The 22,841-nt window shown below is 43.7% G+C and overlaps 1 protein-coding gene across 1 annotated transcript in view; it reads left to right on the top strand.

Annotated features, from left to right (window-relative positions):
- Positions 1 to 1,743: 1,743 nt before the first annotated feature.
- TMEM259 (transmembrane protein 259) overlaps positions 1,744 to 22,841 on the top strand; it is a 37,512-nt gene continuing 16,414 nt past the window's right edge. The window contains exons 1-5 of the mRNA XM_089673581.1: positions 1,744 to 1,907; positions 2,076 to 2,284; positions 11,310 to 11,579; positions 18,261 to 18,372; positions 21,119 to 21,229. Of these exons, the coding sequence (XP_089529707.1) occupies positions 2,087 to 2,284; positions 11,310 to 11,579; positions 18,261 to 18,372; positions 21,119 to 21,229 (691 nt within the window). The 5' untranslated portion in view covers positions 1,744 to 1,907; positions 2,076 to 2,086. The remainder of the gene's footprint in view (positions 1,908 to 2,075; positions 2,285 to 11,309; positions 11,580 to 18,260; positions 18,373 to 21,118; positions 21,230 to 22,841) is intronic.

The raw sequence follows: 22,841 nt of genomic DNA, 5'->3' as shown, positions 1-22,841 counted from the left end.
AAGGTCCTGGAACCGTTTTAGGGCGTCACACATCCCGCAAGTGTGTTTGCATGAAAAACGTGCAGCAATAACTCCCTGCTGAAACCGCAAATGCGCATTTTCACGGCGATGCCGCCCACAATCTGAAATGGAGTGAACGGAGCCTTAACCACTTGCCAACCGCAGATAGTAGAATGACGGCTTCACTGCAGCCGGCCAGTTCTGGGAGGATGTCATATGACATCCTCCCAGAATGCGCCCTCCTATGAGCTGCCGGGGGCGCGCACCCAGCGATCTCCATAATCGTGGTGTCCTACAGACACAGCTGATCACGCGATATAGTAAAAGGCCAATCACAGCAGCCTTTTACCACATGATCAGCCATGTCCAATGACACACTGATCACCGGGAAATGCAATTGCCGGTTATTGGCTGCACTTTCCTCATGCTGTCACAGCGTGAGGAAAGTACTGCTAAGAACCGGCAGTTGTCAGAGGAGGGATCAGCACTGATCATCAGGGCACTGATGATCAGTGCCCTGATGATGGGTGCCCAGCAGTGCCACCCACCAGTGCCACCAACAAGTGCCCAGCAGTGCCATCCATCAGTGCCAGTCAATGCCCAGCAGTGCTGCCAGTCAGTGCCGCCTATCAGTGCCACCTCATCAATGCTGCCTATCAGTGCCGCCTCATCAAAGCACATCAGTGAAGGAGAAAAATTCCCTGTTTGCATAATTTTACAATAGAAACACATTTTTTGTTTATAGCGCAAAAAATAAAACCCCCAGCGGCGAGTAAATACCACCAAAAGAATACTCTATTTGTGTGAAAAAAATGATAATGTCATATGTGTACAGTGTTGCATGACCGTGCAATTGTCATTCAAAGTGTGACAGCGCTGAAAGCTGAAAATTGTCCTGGGCAGGAAAGGGGTATAAGTGTCCGGCAGGCAAGTGGTTAATCGACATGGGTTGATTTTCAAAAATCTTTTCTAAGAATCTTCATTCGAACTTCGCACCATTAGAAGGCCACAGCAAGGGCCGATTTTTGAGTGATCATCAAATTTGAGTGACCGGGCATGTTGGAAATTTTTGGAAAAACGAACAAATTTCTAATCAATGATGGGAGAATCGTGCGAGAAATGTAACTGAAAAAGAAATGAGCGTGAGCTGTGACCTGGAAAGAAAAGAAAATTATTGGCCACAAAAATTATTTTCTGTAGCAACATGAGGCAAAATTAAAGGCTTGGCTGGTTGAATTTCAAAATCGATGGTGACACCATCGGCTTCCAAGATTGAAGAACATTCGTTGAGAATGCGACCCATGTATGGCCTACATAAGAATGACTGTCAATGCAGCTGGCTGACTGAACATAGAACGTATGAGGCATCGCACTGGTGTGAACAGGGCCTTCCCATACATGCACCCCTAGTACTGGCACATAACGGCAATAAGCCCCAGCTTAGCCCCTCCTATACCTCTATCTGAGGGATATTCCTATGCACATCTCCTGTGCACTCCCAGCCCCAGACCTCACCCTTTCTATATACTTCACCTTCCCGGCAACATCACAGCTCCGCCCTCCTACCGACAAGTCTCAGCATCCACAGGTACACCGAGCCTATACAGAAGGGCGTGACCTTACTCTACGGCCCCGCCTACTCTCCGCACGGAGGAATACTTCCTGCTCCGACATGGCCACGGAGCGCGATGTATTGTGGGTATATGCAGATTTCCTGATGCTCGCCCTGCCCCGTATCCCATAGTGCTCCGCGGCTTTCAGGGTCACCGCAATGGCTGAGACCAGAGGAAGCGGAAGGGGGACAGGAAGTGGACGTTAGGTAGTCCCTGTGCTACCCAGAGATTTCACGGGGTCCCCTCCCCACAGCGATAGGGGTAGTGGCGCCCCTTCCCCCGGATAGTAGCCAGGTAGGCGCACAGGTTGGTTTGGGCTGTGTGGGAGGAAGAGGGTTGTGATAACCCTGAGTGGGAACTTGTGCTGCACGGCTACCACAGCCCCCCAGGAAGGAAACATCTTAATGTATGAGGTTTATTCCCCTGTCAAATGATTCTTTCTTTCTTCTTCCACCTTTCAAGGCACGAGCAAGATGTCTGAGAATCAAGGGAACATCCCCATCAACAACACCAATGGAAACCGGGTGCGGACCCCCAACCTGAACCAGAACCCCCTTATTAACGTGCGGGATCGGCTTTTCCATGCCCTCTTCTTTAAGATGGCGGTGACGTATGCACGACTCTTCCCTCCCTCCTTCCGTAGGATATTTGAGTTCTTTGTGCTGCTAAAGGTAACTATTCTGTAAAGTGGTACGAAAGGCAACCTCAAAAATGACATGCATGATGCGGGCTGTCACTAGCTACACTTCAGGGAACCTAAAAGTCCTCTTTTTATGGTAGGGCTGCACCCGCACTGCAAGGGTTAACTGCTCCTCTAGGTCTAAGGGACTTCGTAAAGCAGATTTACTTACCTGATCCTCCAAACCTGCAGGTTTCATTGGGCTGATAGACTGGTCCCTACAGCCTTGTCTCCCCTGCATTCTGGAGGGCTAAGTTCCTCTGATGTCATCAGGATTGCTGCAGGGACCATAGCCCTGCATTGGCTGTAAGGACACTGAGGAACAATCTACTGCAAGAGCATGTGGAAGTATTGTCTGCTGGAGGAACAGAGAATCAGGTAAGTAAAAATGCTTTTTCTTTCCTTAGATATAAATGAGCAGTTAACCTCTGCAGAGAGGTTGCTTTTTAGGTGTTCTGGAGTTACGTAGTCTGGCTGAAAAAAGACAAAAGTCCATCCAGTTTGACCATTAAAAAAAGTTATAATCCTACACCCACAGTTGATCCAGAGGAAGGCAAGAAAACCCAGCAAAGCATAATCCAATTTGCTCCTGCAGGGGAAAAAATTCCTTCCTGATCCCCCGAGAGGCAATCGGATATTCCCTGGATAAACTTTGCCTATAAATGTTAGTATCCAGTTATATTCTGTGTATCTAAGAAAGAATCCAGGCCTTTTTTAAAGCAATCCACTGAGCTGGCCAGAACCAACTCTTGAGGGAGTCTATTCCACATTTTCACAGCTCTCGCTGTGAAGAAACCTTTCCGTGTTTGGAGATTAAATTTAATTTTCTCCAGACGTAAAGAGTGCCCCCTTGTCCTCTGTGATGACCTCAGGGTGAATAGCTCTACACCGAGTTCACTATATGAACCACTGATGTATTTATACATGTTGATCATATCCCCCCTTAATCTCCTCTTCTCGAGAGAATAAATTCAGTTCCTCTAATCTTTCCTCATAGCTGAGCTCCTCCATGCCTCTTATCAGTTTGGTTGCCCTTCTCTGTATTTTCTCCAGTTCCCCAATGTTCTTTTTGTGAATTGGTGCCCAAAACTGAACTGCATATTCCAGATGAGGTCTTACTAATGATTTGTACAGAGGTAATATGATATCTCTCTCTCTGGAGTCTATACCTCTTTTAATACAAGAGAGGATTTTGCTCGCTTTAGAAACCGCAGCTTGGCATTGCATGCCATTATTAAGCTTGTGATCTACCAGAACTCCCAGATCCTTCTCCACCATTGATTCCCCCAGTTGTACCCCCCCTAGTATGTATGATGCATGCATATTCTTAGCCCTCAAGTGCATAACCTTACATTTATCAACATTAAACCTCATTTGCACATAGTTGCCCAATTAAACAGTACATTGAGGTTGGCTTGTAAATTGAAGACATCCTGTAAGGATGTTATTCCACTGCACAGCTTGGTGTCATCTGCAAAGACTGAAATGGGATTTTTAATCCCAGACCCTATATCATTTATAAATACATTAAAAAGTAAGGGTCCCAACACTGAACCTTGGGGTACACCACTAACAACCCTAGACCATTCAGAGTATGAATCATTAACCACTACTCTCTGAATACGATCTGTTACCCAGTTTTCTATCCATTTACATACCAATATTTTTCTCAGGCCTGTAGACTTTACACATTAGCCAAGTGTGGGGAACTGTGTCAAACGCTTTTGCAAAATCCAAGTATACCACGTCCACCGCCACCCCTCTGTCCACCTCCTCATAGAAAGAAATCAGATTTGTTTGACAACTTCTGCCTTTCATGAATCCATGCTGTCTGTTGCTTAAAATATTTTTTTCCAGCAAGAACTCATCTATGTGGTCTTTTATTAAACTCTCCAGTATCTTCCCAAGTATAGAAGTTAAACTAACAGGTCTATAATTACTTGGTAAAGATTTTGACCCCTTTTTAAATATAGGCACCACATTGGCCTTACGCCAATCCAGTGGTACTATGCCAGTCATTAAAGAGTCCCTAAAAAATTTGAAACAATGGCTTTGAAATGACAGAGCTCAATTCTTTAAGGTCCTGTGGGTGTATGCCATCTGGTCCAGGTGCTTTATTTACCTTTATTCTATCTAAATATTTTTGGATCATATCAATTGTGAGCCAATGTGGATCATCTGGAGCTGTGTCAATACCATGCCCATTATGGACAAGAGCTCCCCCATGCTCCTTTGTATACACAGAGGTGAAGAAGGTATTTAATAAATTTGCCTTCCTTTTGTCCCCAGTCACCCACTCTAGATTATTTTGTAAAGTTCCTACATGCTCGGACCGAACCTTTTTACTATTAATATATTTGAAGAATTTTTGGGGGTTTGTCCTGCTATCTTTTGCAATCTGTCATTCGTTTTCAATATTTGCGACATTTATTTCCTTTTTACATATTCTGCTACATTCCTTGTAACATTTAAACGATGATAGCGTTCCTTAATTTTTATATTTAATAAAAGCTCTTTTCTTATTAATAGCATTTTTTACTTTGGCTGTACGCCACATAGGTTTGATTTTTAGCCTTTTAAACTTATTGCCCATGGGAATATATTTTGCAAAGCGTTCATATACAGTCAAGAACTCCCATTTCTGTGTTGTGTTCATCAATGCCAATATTCCCACCCAGTCTAAGTCTTGGAGAGCAGCTCTCAGCCCTGGAAAGTTAGCTCTCTTAAAGTTGAGCGTTTTTATTTTTCCTGTGTGTGCTTGATGTTTACAGCTAACAAATTAAATCATGTTATGGTCACTGCTACCCAGATGTTCTTTTATATGGACATTAGTAATACGCACTTCATAGTTTGAGATTAGCAGGTCCAGCAGAGCATCATTCCTAGTTGGGGCCTCTGTGGACTGTACCATAAAGTTGTCCTGTAGTAGGTTTATACATTTTTGCCTTTTAACTGTTCCTGCAGTACTATTATTCCAGTCAGTTTCCGGATAGTTAAAATCCCCCATTATTATCACTGTCCCAGCCCTTGCAGCCCTTTCAATCTGTGCAAGGAGCTGAGTTCCCACCTCCTCATTAACACTGGGAGGCCTATAACAAACTCCGATTACCTTTTGTAGTATGCATCCCCTATGCAGTTCCACCTATAATGCTTGAGCCTCATCACAATCTACATCAACTAGGTCCTCTTTCACATTTACTCTGAGATCACTTCTGACGTAGAGACAGACACCACCACCTTTCCTTTTTACGCTGTCTCTCTGAAAGAGCCAGGAATATTAATGGCCCACTCGTGAAGAATGAAGCCAAAATTCAGAAATGCCAATTAAATCATAGTTCTCTTCATGCACCAAAGCTTCCAACTCACCTATTTTGCTTGGCAGACTTCTGGCATCGATGAACAAACACTATGTCATTGACACCTTGTGCACACGTATTTTGCATTTTTTTTATATTTGTACAGATGGTTCCAATTCCAGTGGTTGTAACTTGGGCACCTTCTTATCACCTTCCATAGTCCTCCCCCCATCTTTCCCCATTCCACTCACCACTAAGGACTGACCTCTGTCTGCCCCAATATAATTTAATTATCTCTCCCCCCTCGATCCTAGTTTAAATACTCATCCAGCCATCCCATAAACCTCTCCCCTAGCACAGCAGACCCCCTTCCATTTAGGTGCAAACCATCTCTAGCATATAGGTTGCACCCCAATGAAAAGTCAGCCCAGTGCTCTAGAAACCCAAATCCTTCCTTCTTACACCAGGTCTTTAGCCATGCATTTAGTTCTCCAAATCTCTCCATCTTTTCTGAGTTGCGCATGACACAGGTAATATTTCAGAGAATATCGCCTTGGAGGTCCTTCCCTTCAACCTGCAGCCTAGTTCTTAAAATTGATTACTAAGGAGCCTCCACCTTCCAAGTATTCTGTCATTGGTTTCAACATGGACCAAGACAGCTGGGTCATGCCCAGCTCCTCCCAGTAATTTATCAACCCGGTCCACCACATGCCGAACCTTGGCACCAGGGAGACGGCAAACCATTCAGAATATAAAGGTGATTCAGCGAGCGCTAAGATGATGAGAACATAAGCTGCTGATACACTACAAGGAAACCATATAACCTCTTGAATATATACAATATGAAATGAAAAAGTGCAGCGCTAATATACAAATTAAATGTGCTATATCAGAGACTGGCGACACCCTCAAATAGACAGTATGAAGTCCATAGGAACAATGTCCGGTAAATGACAATTGGATGAAATGGTGACTTTGTTACTCCCAGTGAGGCACTCGTCAAAACCGTGTAGGAAATATAAGAAATGCGCACTCACCAGATGTGCATTAGGTAAGCGCAATATTAATAGCCAGAGGTCCCCTCTTTTCCTGTGGAAGGTGCAGTTCACATTGGACAGGCTGTCCCACAATACTGGTGCCTTGAGAGATCTTCTCTACTGGTGGAAGCTGCGATGGGGTCAGCTTATATGAGTCACTCTCCTCTGGGCCTCAGGGTGGTCACTATATGGTCCTGGGGGGTTAAATGCTTGATGTGGAGCAGAGAATAGTGGCCATAGTGTAGTAGGTCAAAATATTAATTCTTTTATTAATGGTTAAAAGTGATGAACATACATAAAAGCAAATGGAGGCTATCACCAATGAAATGTAGACAAAGCGTGCAGCAAAACCGTTCTTAAACCATTCAGTTGAGGCGATCCTGGTGACAAATTATTCTATCAGTTTTTCTGATTATAGAATCCACTATTACCACCCACTGTCTAGGCTTTCCTGCACTACCCTCACCACCCCTCTCAGATGGTCTGCATACCCGGCTGTTAGGGATAGCAGTGACATCCAGGGCTGCCACCCCCACATCTTCACTCAACTTGGTAAATCTGTTTGGGTGCTCAAACCCAAGGCTGGCCTTCCTTTTCTGTGAGCCCCTACCACTCCCTCTCATTACATTAACCCATCTTCCTACCTGATTATCCTGACTAGCCCCTCTACCCTCCACATCAACCCAATTAACTACAGTAAATGCAGCAAAGTCATTTTTGCCAATCCAGAAAGTTAGGCAGTTGGCAGGACTAGGTTTGGCCAGGTGCTGATTAACAAGCTACATGCTTGTGAATCAGCAGTGACAATTCTGATGGCCATACCACCTGCAACATTTGTTTTCATCCCAGTGTAGTGCAGCTGGAACAGCCTGCAATGCTGCTCTTAATTCAGGAGCAGTGCTGCATTGTTGCCACATAATTACAGGATGTAGAATTAGGTGGATCTCACCAGCAGTATCAAGAGGTATTTGTGGGACTTTATAGCGTGTCTAAAAGAGAACAGTAAGTGCAAATGCACATATTAAGTGCCACTGCACATATTAAGTGCCACAGCTCATTTTTGTTTAATATGCCATTTTTCTTCAGTAGCTTTTTGTTAATTTTTCTTAGTCTTTTGTCAGTTTTAGAAGAAATTTAGCACAGAGTATCCACATGCTTAAAAAAATGACAAAGTTTAAGGTGCATTCTCTTGAAAGAATGTAATTAACAAGCAAAAACAGGACTAAACTGACTACAATAACACTAACCTGTAGTGGGAGCAAGAGCAACTGAGATTTACCACTGCAGCTATATAGAGTTGAAAGCAAAATAGAGGTACAAATATTGGCTCTGGACCCTTTTAACCCTTAGGAGGGAGAAAGGAGGAGACAAGGGAAGAAGAGTTAAAGAGACGTAAGAGTAAATGGTGTAGGAGATAACTCTTATGCCAGGGCACTGTTTCCAGTTTAGGGCACTCCCAACACCAACCCCCAGCAACACGTAACTGACAAAAAAAGGGGGGATGGTTTAAGCGGCTGTGGACAATCCGTGTTCATGGGGTCAAGAAGTCTAAGCTAAAGGTAGGTAGAAAATAAATCCATGATTCCCATACAGTTGGGAATGTATCCATCATATGGTCTTGGTTAGCAGAAAGCTTTGCAAAGAACATGACTTGTAACCGGGTAGGCGTCAACAAAATGGTGGCTGTCTGTGCACAGACTCCCTGTTGCCTAAACGTGACTAAAATGGGTAAAAGTGCTCTTGTTCTCCATGGCCACCAGTTTGGTGCAAGACAGGATTGGTTCGTCAAGCTTCAGTAGACTTCAACAGTCTATCCACATGCTGATCTGACTGAAACAGGTTAGCGGGCATTTGAGCAGTAATATTTTCATTGTTTTGGACTGCATTGTGAAACAGGGTGTTTATCTGCCATAAATGGGATAGTCTGGGTTTTTCACACATGAGCAATTACCTGTTGGGTCACAGTAACAAATACATATATTTCAGGTTATTTGTAGGGGTCATTTCTAAAAGACCTGCTTGCAACTTTATACAGTAAATTATTTGAAAAACTCCAAAAACATTTCCCCTTCAGGCAGTCGCAGGAAATATGCTTAAATGAACCAGCCACCTGACAGCCACAAATATCTAAGAGAGACTGAAATTGTATGAGATGTTTGTAAAGGAGCAGTTTGTAATTCCCTCCACCCCCAGAACATGAGCTGAATATATTGGGCCAAATCTAATTCCAATTCTTCGCTGCAATATGCCCGCCCATTTCTCCTTCCCATTTGAGGCTGTAGATGGGAAGTGTGCAAGATGTCTACAGTCGAGAGGGAACAGACTAGTGTTAAACCCTACCGATTGTTTAACAAGATTCCCTCTCAGGCCACAGTTCTAATTAATGCTACTGCGTTTTGTGAAATGTGTCCTTTTAGTATCAGTATATATGATACAGTGGGTATAGAAAGGAATAATCACATTTTGTTGCCCTGCAGCCTGAAATGAAGACACACAGTTTTTGTTTTATGCTACTGTATTTACTCAGCGCAACTTATAACATCCAAGTGAGAGATATAACCCCAACATGTCAGAAAAAAGAAAAACAAACAAACACTGAGTTGGAAAAAGAATTAACCCACCCTCCTAAAAGTGACTTGTAAACTCTAATCAGGTGTAGCTAATCACCTTCTTAACCACTTGCTCTCCAGAGGATTTACCCCCCCCCCCCATCCTTCCTGACCAGGCCATTTTTTGCGATACAATGCTGCATTACTTTAACTGACAATTGCACGGTCATGCAACGCTGCACCCAAATGAAATTTTTGTCCCCCCCCCCCCCCATAAGTAGAGCTTTCTTTCAGTGTTATTTGATCGGCTCTGTGTTTTTTGCTCTATAAACAAAAAGACCGACAGTTTTGAAAAAATATATATTTTTGACTTTGCTATAAAACATATCCAGTAAAAAATCTGATCTTGTCATAAACTTAGGCCAAAATGTATTGTGCTATGTGTCTTTGCTAAAAAAAAAATAAATCCCAAAACGTGTAAATTTAATTTGTGTACGTGAAAGTTTTATAGCACCTATAAATGGCGGTGTGTGTGTGTATATACTGGAATTTTTTTTCATACTAGTAATGGCAGTGATCAGCGACTTATAGCGGTACTGCGCAGGCATTCTGACACTGGGTGGGCACTGACATTCAATGACACTAATACAGTGATCAGTGCTAATAAAAAGCACAGACACTGTACTAATGACACTAGGCAGGAAGGGGTTAACATCTGGGCAAAAGCACACAGCAAAAATGACCACACAGTGGAGGAGAAAAAGGTGAATGACCTTGCATGGCCTAGTCAGAGCCCAGACTTAAAGCCCATTGAAAATCTGTAGAATGACTTAAAGATTGCAGTCCACAAACCTTCATCATCGAATTTAACTGAACTTCAGCAGTTGTGCAAAGAAGAAGAGTGGGCAAATATTACAAAGTCTAGATGTCCAAAGTTAGTAGAGATATATCCCAACAGACTAAAGGCTGTTAATAACGCAAAAGCTGGTTCAACAAAATACTGACACAAGGGGGTGATCCTTGTTTCCAACTCCGTGATTCTGTTTTAGAATTTTGTTTATTTTTTTTCCTGACATGTTGGAGTTGTTTCTTTCACTTGGATGTTATACGCTGAGTAAATACAGCTGGATAGAACAAAATCTGTGTCTTCAGTTCAGGCTGCAAAGCAACAAAATGATTATTTTAACACCTTCCCGTCTGGCCTATAGCAGATTGACTACTGGGCAGGATGCTTCTGACAGGACGTCATATGATTCAAAAAGAGAAGGCGCCGCTCACACGGCCACACAATCTATCACCAGCTGTGTCCGGTGACTGATCAATACATCGGCCCGCTGCCAGTATTGTATACAATGGATGGATTCATCCCATCCATTGTATACAATTGTGTTGTTAGCTGTGATTGTTCACAGTGCTCACCTGGTACAGACTGGGCCAATCACATCCCATCTGTACCACATTGTGAGCTTTGACTAATCACAACAAAAGACACTGAATTAATCAGTTGCAGTAAAAATTGTTGCTAATATCAATGAAATACATTAGCGTAAGCAATTATGTGTAAAATAAAAAAAATCTTGATCACTTGCCCAGAGTAGTACAATGTTACTATGGTAATACTGTATTGCTCTGGTCACAGTCTGTTGAAAAAAAAAATGTAATAAAGAATAGAAAAGATTAGAAAAAAAAGAATTTAAATGTAACTTTTTTTATACATACTGTCACCAGTCAGTGTCCCTGATCACCATCACACCAGTTATATGATAATGCTGTACTGGTGTGGTGACAATATGTAAAAAGAAAGCTCTATTTGTGTGGAAAAAAAAGAAAACATTTTTTTTATGGGTACAGTGTTGCATGACCATGCATTTGTCATTCAAAGTGCGACAATGCTGAAAGCCAAAAATTGGTCTGGGCAGGGAGGGGGTAAAAGTTGGATGATTCTTTTCTATACCTACTGTATGTATACATTGATGCAAGAATTGAATATGTCCAGATGTGGTATAGTATGTCTTATGGGACAAGTGTGTGCACTGTGATTACCAGGGAGCGTAATACACTATGTGGCACTGATTAGTTGTTTGCAGTGCGAGGTTCCATATATGTCTCTAATGTAAGTTTTGCTTTTCACCTAGGCTCTCTTGGTACTTTTCATCCTTGCTTACATTCACATCGCATTTTCCCGGTCTCCCATTAACTGCCTGGAGCATGTGCGAGATAAATGGCCTAGAGATGGAATTCTACGGGTGGAGATCCAGTTAAATTCAAGCCGTGCACCTATATTTCTACAGTTCTATGACAGTGACACCTTCCCTGGATTAGTGAAGGAACCTCTTGCAGAGGAGGATGTGGAAGAGGATGAAGAAGAGATGAGTATGGACATGTACCAGAATAGTTCTATTAAGGTAACAGATGAATTTCTATTTATCATCTTTACATTCAGTGACAAACCGAACAGCTGACAGGCTGACTTTCTGAACACTGGTGCATTAAAAAGATGTGACCAATGGCAATCATTTTTAAGAATGTTTTTGCTCTTCAACCCTTTGACTTCTAAATAAGTATCATGTACTTATTGGCTGTATCCTATCCTAGTTGGACAGCAATTGTTTTATGTTGTGGCAGTTAGAGGTTCACGCACCGCAACAACTTCTACTTAACGTACAGTTGCACTGGGAGTCTTGGGTTCATTGATCTGGATTGGTTATGATTGAACTTGGGAGTTGTTTGGTCCTGGATGCTTACAGTTTTATGTCCTGCATGGCTGTAGTTACATGAGGAGAAGGAAATAGTAAATACCTGATCCTGTATCTATAGTAAAGACATGGCAAGTTTATTTAGACTAATGGTGTCTTCATAAAGTTGGCCTGTCACTACCTGTGTATAATTGTATATAGGTGGTTCTACATATGCCTTGTGACAGTGTCAATTTAAAGTGTTACTAAACCTTCAACAGTAAAATCAGTAAAGCATGACTGTTATACTCTGTGGAGCCGAAGGGGTTAATCCTCCACATTGTGTAAAAAGGATGTTTGATCCTGTCTTCTCTGATCCTCCCCTTCTTTTACTATCCCCTATCCATCTGCTGATAGAGCTTTTTGGGGCAAACTGCACATGCTCAGTTCAGTGTGTATTGCTAGAGTTTTTTTTTCCTTTGGGAGAGTGCATGTTATCAGCACAGGGCCAATCGGCGCTGTCCAGACAGAGGTTATGCAGCCTCACTGGACAATCAAGCTTTAGCCAGTGCTCTGCTGGACACCGATAAGAAGTCACAAGACTGCTGTAACTGCTGATGAGAAAAGGTATTTAGCAGTTTATATTTACTAAAATAATTGCATTTCCATGTTTTGTGTACTGTGGGAGGCCAGTAATAGTGAATGCAGGGTTTTAGGTTTAGTAACACTTTAAATGGGGGGGAAAAAGTGAAGAGAGTAAAAATCTAAGAAAACGTGTTGAAGCCCAGTTGAAATTTCAGTTTAAATTGACTGACTAAATATATTCCCTGAGCATCAAAACAAAATGTGTGCAAGGTCTTATAGTTCGTTTTCACTGGCAGGATTAACAGGCAAAGTAGAAAATCCTGTCCCTTGCTGGGATGCTGTAGTGTGGAATGTAGAATTTGTTCTCAATGTGGAAGCCGAGATTTCCCTGTTGAGTAAGACCTGTAGCACTGAAATCAAGCAAAGCTCATGCTCCCTTATTAGTGGAGAGCTCTAGCTCTGAAAGACCTCGGCAAAGAGACCACTTGCACCATACAAATAAACACAGGATGTGTATCTTAGAACCACAGGTCTTAGCCTCCAAGTAGGATTTCAAGCATTTGCCGGTAAGCTGGGGTACTTAGGCCACACAAACACATGGGCATTGTTTAATTTAATATGGTGCCCAAAGCAATGATAAACCCAAAAGCAAACATTTATTTTATTGCAGCTTATTAATTCTTAGATGTGATGGTTGCATTAGTTTTCTGTTTTAGGCTTTCTTTTTTTTTCTATTTTCAACTGGTGTTTCGGACAGTAAGTCTGGTATATTTCAAAAGAACAAACTCTCCTGCAAAAGTATCAGGTACAGGGGATGAGGCAAACCATTTACCACTGACAGGGGTGCTTACAATGATATGTTATTTATCTAAATCCTTTATCCCAAAAGTAAAATACATAAAGTTTGCTGTAATCGCTTATAAAGTATCACCTGGAATTTTGGCTTGAGTTTGTTAGTGTATCTAAATCTGCTAGTCCACCAACACTTTCTTCTCTGTAGACTGAAAATGCAGCTGTCCAAATGAGCCCCCTGTGCTCCTTCATCCTGAGTAGTGGCATGCTAATACAGGAAATGTGTTTCTAGCGAGATCATTAGGTGAAAAGAGGTTCTAATCCCTCTCTGCTCTGTCCAAAACTTAAAATAAGGTTTTGCCTTTTAGTTATACTTTAACGCTCAAGCGCAAAATGTGCCTAGTGTTTATTATTATTTATTATTATTATTATTATTATTATACAGTATTTATATAGCGCCAAAGGGTTTGCTCAGTGCTGTACAATAGCAAGGGGGACAGAACATGAGACAAAACAGTAACAATACAATACACGAGGGGTTTGAGGGCCCTGCTCTTTCGAGTTTACAATCTAGGAGGGGAGGGAAGTGGAACAGGAGGAAGTGGCTGTGGGGGATGGAGTGGTGGGAGAAGTGGAGGAGATCGGTTGTTAGGTGAGGGTGGGGTAGGCTTCCCTGAAGAGATGGGTTTTCAGGGTGCGCCTGAAGGTGAGGAGGGTAGGTGACAGTCTGATGGATTGGGGTAGAGAGTTCCAGAGGATGGGGGAAGTCCTGGAGAAGTGCTGCAGTCGGACATGGGAGGAGGAGATCAGGGAGCTAGAGAGTAGGAGATCCTGTGAGGAGCGAAGGGCACGGGTAGGGTGGTATTTGGGTATCAGGTCAGTTAGGTAGTTTGGGGCGGCGTTGTGAATGGCTTTGTAGGTCAGAGTTAGTAATTTGAATTTTGATGCGCTGGGCAATCGGGAGCCAGTGAAGGGATTGGCGGAGGGGGGTGGCAGATGTGGGGCGGTTGGTGAGGTGGATGAGTCTAGCCGCTGAGTTCAGGATAGACTGGAATGGGGATAGTGTTTGTTTGGGTAGGCCAGTGAGAAGGGAGTTGCAGTAGTCCAGGCGTGAGATGATGAGGGAGCGTACGAGTTGTTTAGTAGTGTCTGGGGTGAGGAATGTACGTATTTTGGAGATGTTGCGGAGGTGGAGCCTGCATGACCTTGATAGTGATTGGACATGAGGCTGGAAGGAAAGGTTTGAGTCCAGGGTGACACCCAGGACTTTGGCGTGTGGGGTGGGATTGATGGTAGCGTTGCTAGTAGTGATGGAGAGGATGGGGGGGCGCGGGCTGGGGGGAAGACCAGGAGCTCGGTTTTGGACAGGTTTAACTTGAGGAAATGGAGCGACATCCAGTCTGATATGTCGTTCAGGAGGTGGGCGATGCAGGCGGAGAGGTAAGGGGTGAGGTGGGGGGTGGAGAGGTAAATTTGTGTGTCGTCAGCATAGAGGTGATAGTTGAAGCCGTGGGAGTGTATCAGTTTGCCAAGGGAGGAGGTGTAGATGGAGAAGAGGAGGCTTCCAAGGACAGAGCCTTGGGGGATTCCAACAGAGGGGGAGGTGGCAGTGTTATAGGTAACGTTGAAGGACCGTTGGGATAGGTAGGAGGAGAGCCAGGAGAGAGCAGCGTCCCTGATGCCGAGGGAGTGCAGTTTTGTAAGGAGGAGGGGGTGGTCGACTGTGTCGAAGGCCGCGGAGAGGTCGAGGAGCAGGAGGACTGAGTAATGGCCATTAGCTTTGGCGGTTAGCAGGTTGTTAGTGATGTTAAGTAGGGCGGTTTCGGTGGAGTGTAGAGGACAGAAGCCTGACTGTAGTGGATCAAAGAGGTTATCAGTGAGGTGGGCGCTTAGGCGATTGTAGGCCAAGTGCTCAAGGAGCTTGGAAGTGAATGGTAGCAGGGAGAAGGGTCTAAGATTGTTTAGGTCCGTGGGGTCAAGGGAGGGTTTTTTGAGTATGGGGGTGATGTGTGCGTGCTTTAGGGGGGAGGGGGATGTGCCAGTGGAGAGGGAGAGATTGAAGATGTGGGTGAGGGAGGAGGGGGGTGAATGGAGGAGTTGTGAGGGGATAGGGTCCAGGGGGCAAGTGGTGAGGCGGGCTTCAGTGAAGACCTTAGTGACCTCCTTAGTGGTAGCTGGGCTGAAGGAGCGGAGCGATGGGGAGGTGATAGTGTGCGGGGTGTTAGGTATGGTGGGGGGCAGTGTGGGTATGAGGTCGGAGGAGGGAAAATTGAGGGGGTGATTGGGGGGGGGGCAAGGTGGAGAGGTAGATTGTGAGTTGACAATGTCCTTACGGATTGCGTCAATCTTGTTTTGGAAATGATTGGCAATCTCGTGGGTGGTGAGTGAGGTACTGAGTGGAGGTGGGGGGGGAGAGAGGAGGGACTTGAAAGTGGAGATAAACGAAATAGGCTTGCTTGGCGATATGGAGGGAGGTGGTGTAGGTGAGGAAGGCGGCTTTGTAGAGGGAGAACGCACGAAGGGATCTGGTTTTGCGCCATAATCGCTCCAGGGAGCCAGGGTTGAAGCAGTCGGGGGTCTGACGTTACGTGTGGTTAGGGGTACCAGGGAGTCAAGGGCAGCCGACAGTGAGTTGTTGTATGCAGTAGTGGCCAGGTCAGGGCATGACAGAGGAAGGATACTATCGTACAGACAGTCAGCTGCCGGGTGGAGATGGGCTGGGTTCAGGTTGTGGAGGTTACGGCGGGTGATGGTTTGACGCTTTGGGGGGGGGGAGTTAGAGGAGGGGGAGATGGAGAATGTGAGGAGGTGGTGGTCAGAGAGGGGGAAGGGGGTGTTAGTGAGGTCGTGGGGGGTGCAGAGGTGGGAGAAAACGAGGTCCAGGGTGTTTCCATTGGTGTGGGTGGAGGACTGTGTGTGCTGTGTGAGCGCGAAGGAGGAGGAGTTGGGAAGTAGCCGAGTTGATGGGGATGTTGAAATCCCCGAGGATGATGGTCGGTAACTCAGAGGAGAGGAAGAGGGGAAGCCAGGTGGCAAAGTCGTCCAGGAAGAGGGATATGGATCCAGGAGGCCAATAGAGTACTGCAATCCTCAGGGGGGTGGGAGAGAAGAGCCAGATGCAGTGGGCCTCAAAGGAAGAGAAGGTTAGGGAGGGGGGGGGTTAGGGAGGACCTGGAAGGTGCTCAACGGTGACAGGAGCATGCCGACCCCGCCGCCTCTGCGACCACTCGGTCTGGGTGAGTGGGTCCAGACGAGGCCTCCATAGGTGAGTGCTGCAGGGGAGGTGGAGCCGGTGGGTTGGATCCAGGTTTCGGTGACCGTTAGGAGGGAGTGGGAGACAAAGGTACTGGATGGCGGTGAGCTTGTTGCAAGCTGAGCGGGCATTCAGGAGTGCAACCAAGAGAGAAGGGGTGGATGCGCGGAGGAGGGGGACGGGTATGAGGTTGAGGGGGTTGCGGCGGCTGGCGGGAGCAGGAGGGTGCCTAGAGAGGGAGTGGGAAGGTGGGGGGCCAGGGTTCGGGGAGATGTCACCGGCGATAAGGAGAAGGGTGAGGAAGGTGGCATGGGAACGGGATGTGCAGGAGCGAGTGGATCTGTTAGTGGTGGCGTGTGGGTCGGCGGGAGAGTGGAGTATTAGGAGGAGGTAGTGAGAGCTGTAGTGGGGAGAAGGAAGAAGTGAAGGAGCAATGTAGAGCTGTTTTGGGGGAGTAGGGGAAGGCAATTTTGGGAATGGAGGAGAGGAATATGAGGAGGAGTGCAGGTGGCATGTTAGAGTGAGCGGAGTGCTGGTCAGATCAGGGAGGTGAGAGGTTTCATATCAGGGCGTGATGATGCGGAGAGTCTGTCACGTCGTGGCGGAGGTCATCTGTAGGAGGAGAGTGAGAGTGGTGGGCGGCTGGGTCAGCAGCTGGCAAGTTGCAGTCCGTGGGTGCTGTAGGCCGGCGGCCATGAGTGTTGTGGCACGGTGTCTGGGGATGATGCAGGGCACGGCGTCTGGGGATGATGCAGGGCACGGCGTCTGGGGATGATGTAGAGCGTTTTAGACGCATTTACAAGCACCAAGCTTTTTTTTTTTCTGCCAAAAGCTGCTCCTGGACGCACTGGCAGTGGGATTTTTTCTGCCTCTAAAAGACCCTGCTACTAAACGCTGTTAAGTCTGTGTGCATGGACACATAGGATCATATGCAGGGGAGTTTAGAGGCAGGAAAAAAAAAAAAAAAAACACCTGACGCTCCTAGCAGCAGTTGCAAAAACGTCCTATGTGCAAATATTGGTTATAGTGCAGTACTTATTTCATATTTACAGCAGTTTAAATGAAATACCACATAAATAACTATATGTGCAAAATTTAAATTCCACTTAGATTAGTGCACAAATAATCCTAAAACAGTAATAATCACTTTCTATAAATAAACAGACAGAACTATTTTTAGAAATAGCATTTCACTCTTGTTCAGTGATATAATTTATCAGTCATTGACAAAGTCAATGTGATGTAAAACACAGGGTAGAGCCAGGTCACCTGAGTGCACGCACCCTGGGATACCCTTTAATAAAATGAGTTTAGAAATAAAAGATGTCTGGAATGCATTTTTGACTGTATTCCCACTGCATAGACAGTCCAAAATCCAGCTTATACTATGAGCAATAGTTCACACCATTACAGTGTAGTGTAGTGCAGCAAACTACATTTTTCCACATCGCAGTGCACATAAAAGGCGAAAGAGAAAGAAGTGACCTCAAAGGGCAAATGCTTAGGGAAAAATGCATTGCTAATGTACACACACAGAAAAACATGCATCAAATGCATGCCAATGCGCACACAAAAACACAGTAAATGTGCAGTTTCTGGCGTAAATGGGCCTTAAAAAGTCAATTGTGTGGCAATAGCAATTGAGCTCTAGCACATTCTTGCTGGGTTTTGACTGAGATATATTTAGGATTGTCCAAAGATATATTAAATCACATTGAAGCTGTCTTTAGAATATCACGAAGCTACAGTTACTTTTTATATTTAATATTTCTCTCTTTCAGTTTGAACTTGACATTGAACCAAAAGTGTTCTTAAAACCATCACTTGAAAGTGTAACCCAGACTAATGACAATCAGAGCCAATCCCTGTCATTTAGTGATGCTGCCAGTAAAGGTAAGCACTTGCTGGATACGGACTATGTAATGGATGATGGCTTTTTTGCAACAAAACCTATTGGAAGAAGTAATGAACGAATAAGGTGGTAAATACAAAAAGGGGAAAGCCTGGAATCATTTTAGTTTATTGGAGGTAATGTTTATTCACAAATGCAACATTGTTAAACAAGACATCCAAAAACAAGTTGGTTAAACTCAGGAAAAGGCAGCAAAAAGAAAAAAAATGGTTTGTTCTTGGAATTTTTCCTTTATACATCTTAGTTATATTGCAAGAGTGCAGGTTAAAGTACCAAAAAAAAAACATACTTAAAAAAACAAGGATTGCTTATCCAGACCCCTTCCCTTTCTTGATTTACTACACTGAAATCTAAAAACACCAGTGGAAGAAAAAGTTAGGAATATATATATATATATATATATATATATATATATATATATATATATTTCTCTTTTCCCGGCTTCCGTCCATAGCAACTAGGGGAGTGATGGAATTAAACTTCCCCTGCACTGTCCTGCAGTATCATCTTGCAAGATCTCTGGTATTTGGTATTCCTGGGATCTCGTTGGAAGGATTGTAGCATGTAGTTTGACATGCAACTGATCTGACAAGCTGGTTAAACAGTATTTGCTGTATATGTGACGGTCGCTGCTTCAGACCCCAGCCCTTCTCACCAACTCGTGACCGAAGGACTAGCCAATCTAAAACCGCGCTGTTACGTGCGTAACAATGCCACGCTCAGCTGAACCCTGCACAAAGATTTTCCAGCTAATGGACCACAATCTATGTGCCAGCAGCCTGAGAGCGATTGTTACTGGGTCAGGTTAATTACGCAATTAACCTGCCACCACCGCCTTTTTGTAGCGAAAAGGAGGAAACTCGCCAATATTAGCAATAACACTATGATGTTTGAATAATCGTCTGTATACCACTGTCACCGCAGGCAGAGATATATAGAGGTTTAAAACACACAGTAGCGATCTTCAGAGACGGATTGTTCGCATTAAAGAGCTTTAGAAACAGTTCAACACTTTTCAGATAATAGGATTTATTACTAAAAAGGTCAAAAGGGTGCAAGAACAATATTTACAGAAAAAGATGTAGCATATATATATATATATATATATATATATATATATATATATATATATATATATACACACAGAGCAATAATACAGCAAAGAGATAACAGAAGTTTTAGAGTGGTAGAGTACTTGCCAAAAGTCCTGGGTTAAGCAAATCAAGTTTCAGAGCAAAAGGGTGCCGTTCTCCCAAGTTAGTTCCGATGTTAAAAGGGAGATTTCTTCAACTCCAAGCACAACAGCCTTTTTCTAGGAACTCAGCAGGGTGTCTCCTTACAGCAGAGAACCAATCGCCTCATTTGGGAAGGGGTGTTGTAGGCAGGGGGCTCAGACTAGAACCAAAATCCCTCCCAAGTTAAACCATGGGCAATAACCTTCCCTAGGTACATGTAACATTCTATCCACGGGTAGATTAATATGCAGATTCATCTGCTGAACGTCTAGAAATCAAACATGGCATAGTTCACTATTTCAGCTAGAACTATATGGCTTTCTGCTCTCCTGTAGAATTCAAATAGGGGGAGTAAGAAATCAGACCACTCGCATTAAACTGAGCTATCCGAATATATGCTTGGTTTTTATGTAATTATTTCCCATCTTCAGATATAAAATTATATGGAAAAGTGGGTTTTAAATGTGTTGTCTGTTTTACGGCTAGCTGGAATGTCTTTGAAGCCCAGTGAAGGACTGGTTTATGGTTTTATGATTCTCTCAGATTGAGAAGCTAACAGACACCCGGGCACCAGCTAATTTGGGATTTATAACCATGAAGCTGTCCCTCTGTGCCTGATTGCCTGTGCACTTCTGAACCCAGACACAGGGACCATGTGTGACACTCATCAGAGAGGGAGGGTGGATTGAAGGTTGAGAGATACAAGATGGAGGATTTTTAGCAAGATGGATGACCGCGTCCATCTCTGTGTGCACAATTGCTACAGTATACACCAGCAGGGACAAAGGTTTAGAATGCAGGTCTGCGTTCCAGACCTTCATCCCTGAACGTACAAGGCCCTAAACACTGGTACCGCTCAGTACAACTTTCAGCCTTGTTCATTTCCAGCCTGTCATATATTTTGATAGGCTGCCTGCTGTAGGACTGGATGCTGCACATGTCCCTCCTGGGTGCACTAAAGCATCGGAAAGGATACAGTGCAGCAGTACTGCCTCGTGTGCACAGGGCTAAAGGTGCATATCCTGGGCCTATTGTTTTAACTCTGGCTTCACTACTACTAATGTCACTGCCCTTGAACAGATATTCAGAACAGGTCATCACTCCTTTCAGATGTAACCTTCTGCATGTTTGTTTTGGCCCAAGCCAGTGATTCACCAAGATGTCTGGAAGCTGCCATTAGTGACCACCTTCTAAAATGCTACTTATGTGGCTGTTGTGCTGATCCACTGGTAAAAGTTATTATTTTTTTTAATTTAGTAGTATTTTTTCTGACTTGTGTGCAAAAATTAGGAGAGTTTAAGAGTCAAAAGTCCTTCTCTTTTATACTACTTCTGGGTTAGTGACACAAAGTGAGTCAACATGACAACCAGGCAACCATAACTACATTTTTTTTTAGAAAGTGAAGTAAACAGTAGCATACCTCATGTTATTTCCATGACCCTTAAACTTCTAATTTCAGAGAGATTTCACTTTTTTTTTTTTTTTTTCCTAGTGTGGCCACAAGAAGAATACATAGTGGAGTATTCACTAGAATATGGATTTCTCCGTCTCTCTCAAAGCACACGGCAGAGACTCAACATCCCTGTTATGGTGGTGACACTTGGTAGGTGAAAAGTAGGCTTAGAATAAGCAAAACACAGTGGGGTTGATTTACTGAAACTGGAGTGCTATATCTGGTGCAGCTGTGCATGATGGCCAACCAGTTTCTTGTTCAGTTAAGCTTTGACAAATTAACCTGGATGCTGATTGGTTTCTATGCAGAGATGCATCGGATTATAAATTTCTCCAGTTTTAGTAAATCAGCCCCAGTGTCTTGGTGTAGCAAGTTACAGATCGTATCAAATAGAAATATAAAAGCAACTGCTAATGCCAGGCAAAAAATTAATTGTGTTAAAGGGACAATTTTATGGTTTGGGACCAATACAGTGTTAATCTTTTAACAAGTAACTTCTTTTCTTGTCCATTGAGTTACACAGACTTTAACCCTTAGGTAATATGTTACCTACAGCAGGATTGGACACTGGAAAATGAACTGCTGCCCATTTTAGGACAACCCCTCTTACTTCCAGCTCATTTTTTCACTAGTGTCCTAGCATGGTGGCCATATTTTTTTTTCAGTTCTGCCGTAATAGACTAAGCTATTTTTGTAGCACTTTTTTCCTTTTGATTTTGTTTTCAACATTCAAGACTCTTCTCTATATCACTTCTGGAGTGCGCCCTCTCTCCCTCTCCTCCAATGGCATGCTGGAGGAAGTGTGCACTCAGGCACCAGAACAGTTGGTACACACTCTTTTGTTGGGAACATGAATGCATGTTCCTCTTACCCTAACCTGTTAGGGTTTTGTGATCATGCCCATGGTACTGCTTTTCTATGAAGCTGAGGCATTTTGATAGGATAAATAGCCTGCGTGATCCATGCATTGTCCATGCATGGCTCATGGAGGCAAAGCGAGATACTGGTATGTCGCTGCTTGCTCCTGTATTAAGGGTGTGCACATGCACACAGAGCTGAAGTGGTTAAATTACTTTTTCTGGCCATAAATTGTCAATATTTACCAAAACAACTCTACATACAGTGCTCAGCATAAATGAGTACACCCCACAGATTTTTCAGAAAACCTTTACTTTACTTTCAGAATCAACATTTTTTATGAGACACTATACTACAAAATACTCCCACCAATGCAGGGCATTGATTGCACATACGATTTGTTAATTTGCACACATAAAGTATTTTCCTATCAAATTCATTCAAAACTATGTTGAAAAAATGAATACATCCCAATGAAAGTCTTAGGAGCAAAGCTACATTTTAGACAACAAAATCCTAATAAGAATTCAGCTACAGGTGAGTCTTAATTATTCATTAAACAGGTGTCCAGCAGACAGTTTATTATAAAAGGGCGTTACTTAACAAAGAAAACCCCTTCCCATTTCATGCTGTCAGCAATGGCACCACATAGAAGAGAAATGTCACAAGGCCTGAGTAGGAAAATAAATTCTTTCCACAAGAAAGGTGACGGCTACAAGAAGATCATCAAAGCTTTATTATCAGTGATGCAAACATTTATCAAAGATGGAACTGCAACCATCTCACAGAGATCTCCAGGCCTCCCACGGAAGTTAATACTTTGACAGGAGTGTCTTCTGTTGAGAAGGGTTGAAGAAAATCCCCATGCAAGTTCACTGCAGTTAGCTCTTTAGCTAAGTAGAAA

This window comes from Staurois parvus, unplaced genomic scaffold (assembly GCF_062004578.1).
Source record: "Staurois parvus isolate SC_StPar_1 unplaced genomic scaffold, SC_StPar_1.0 ptg000141l, whole genome shotgun sequence".
Lineage (NCBI taxonomy): Eukaryota > Metazoa > Chordata > Amphibia > Anura > Ranidae > Staurois > Staurois parvus.
Note: the sequence above shows the minus strand (reverse complement) of the source record. Positions and strands in the feature narration are given on the sequence as shown.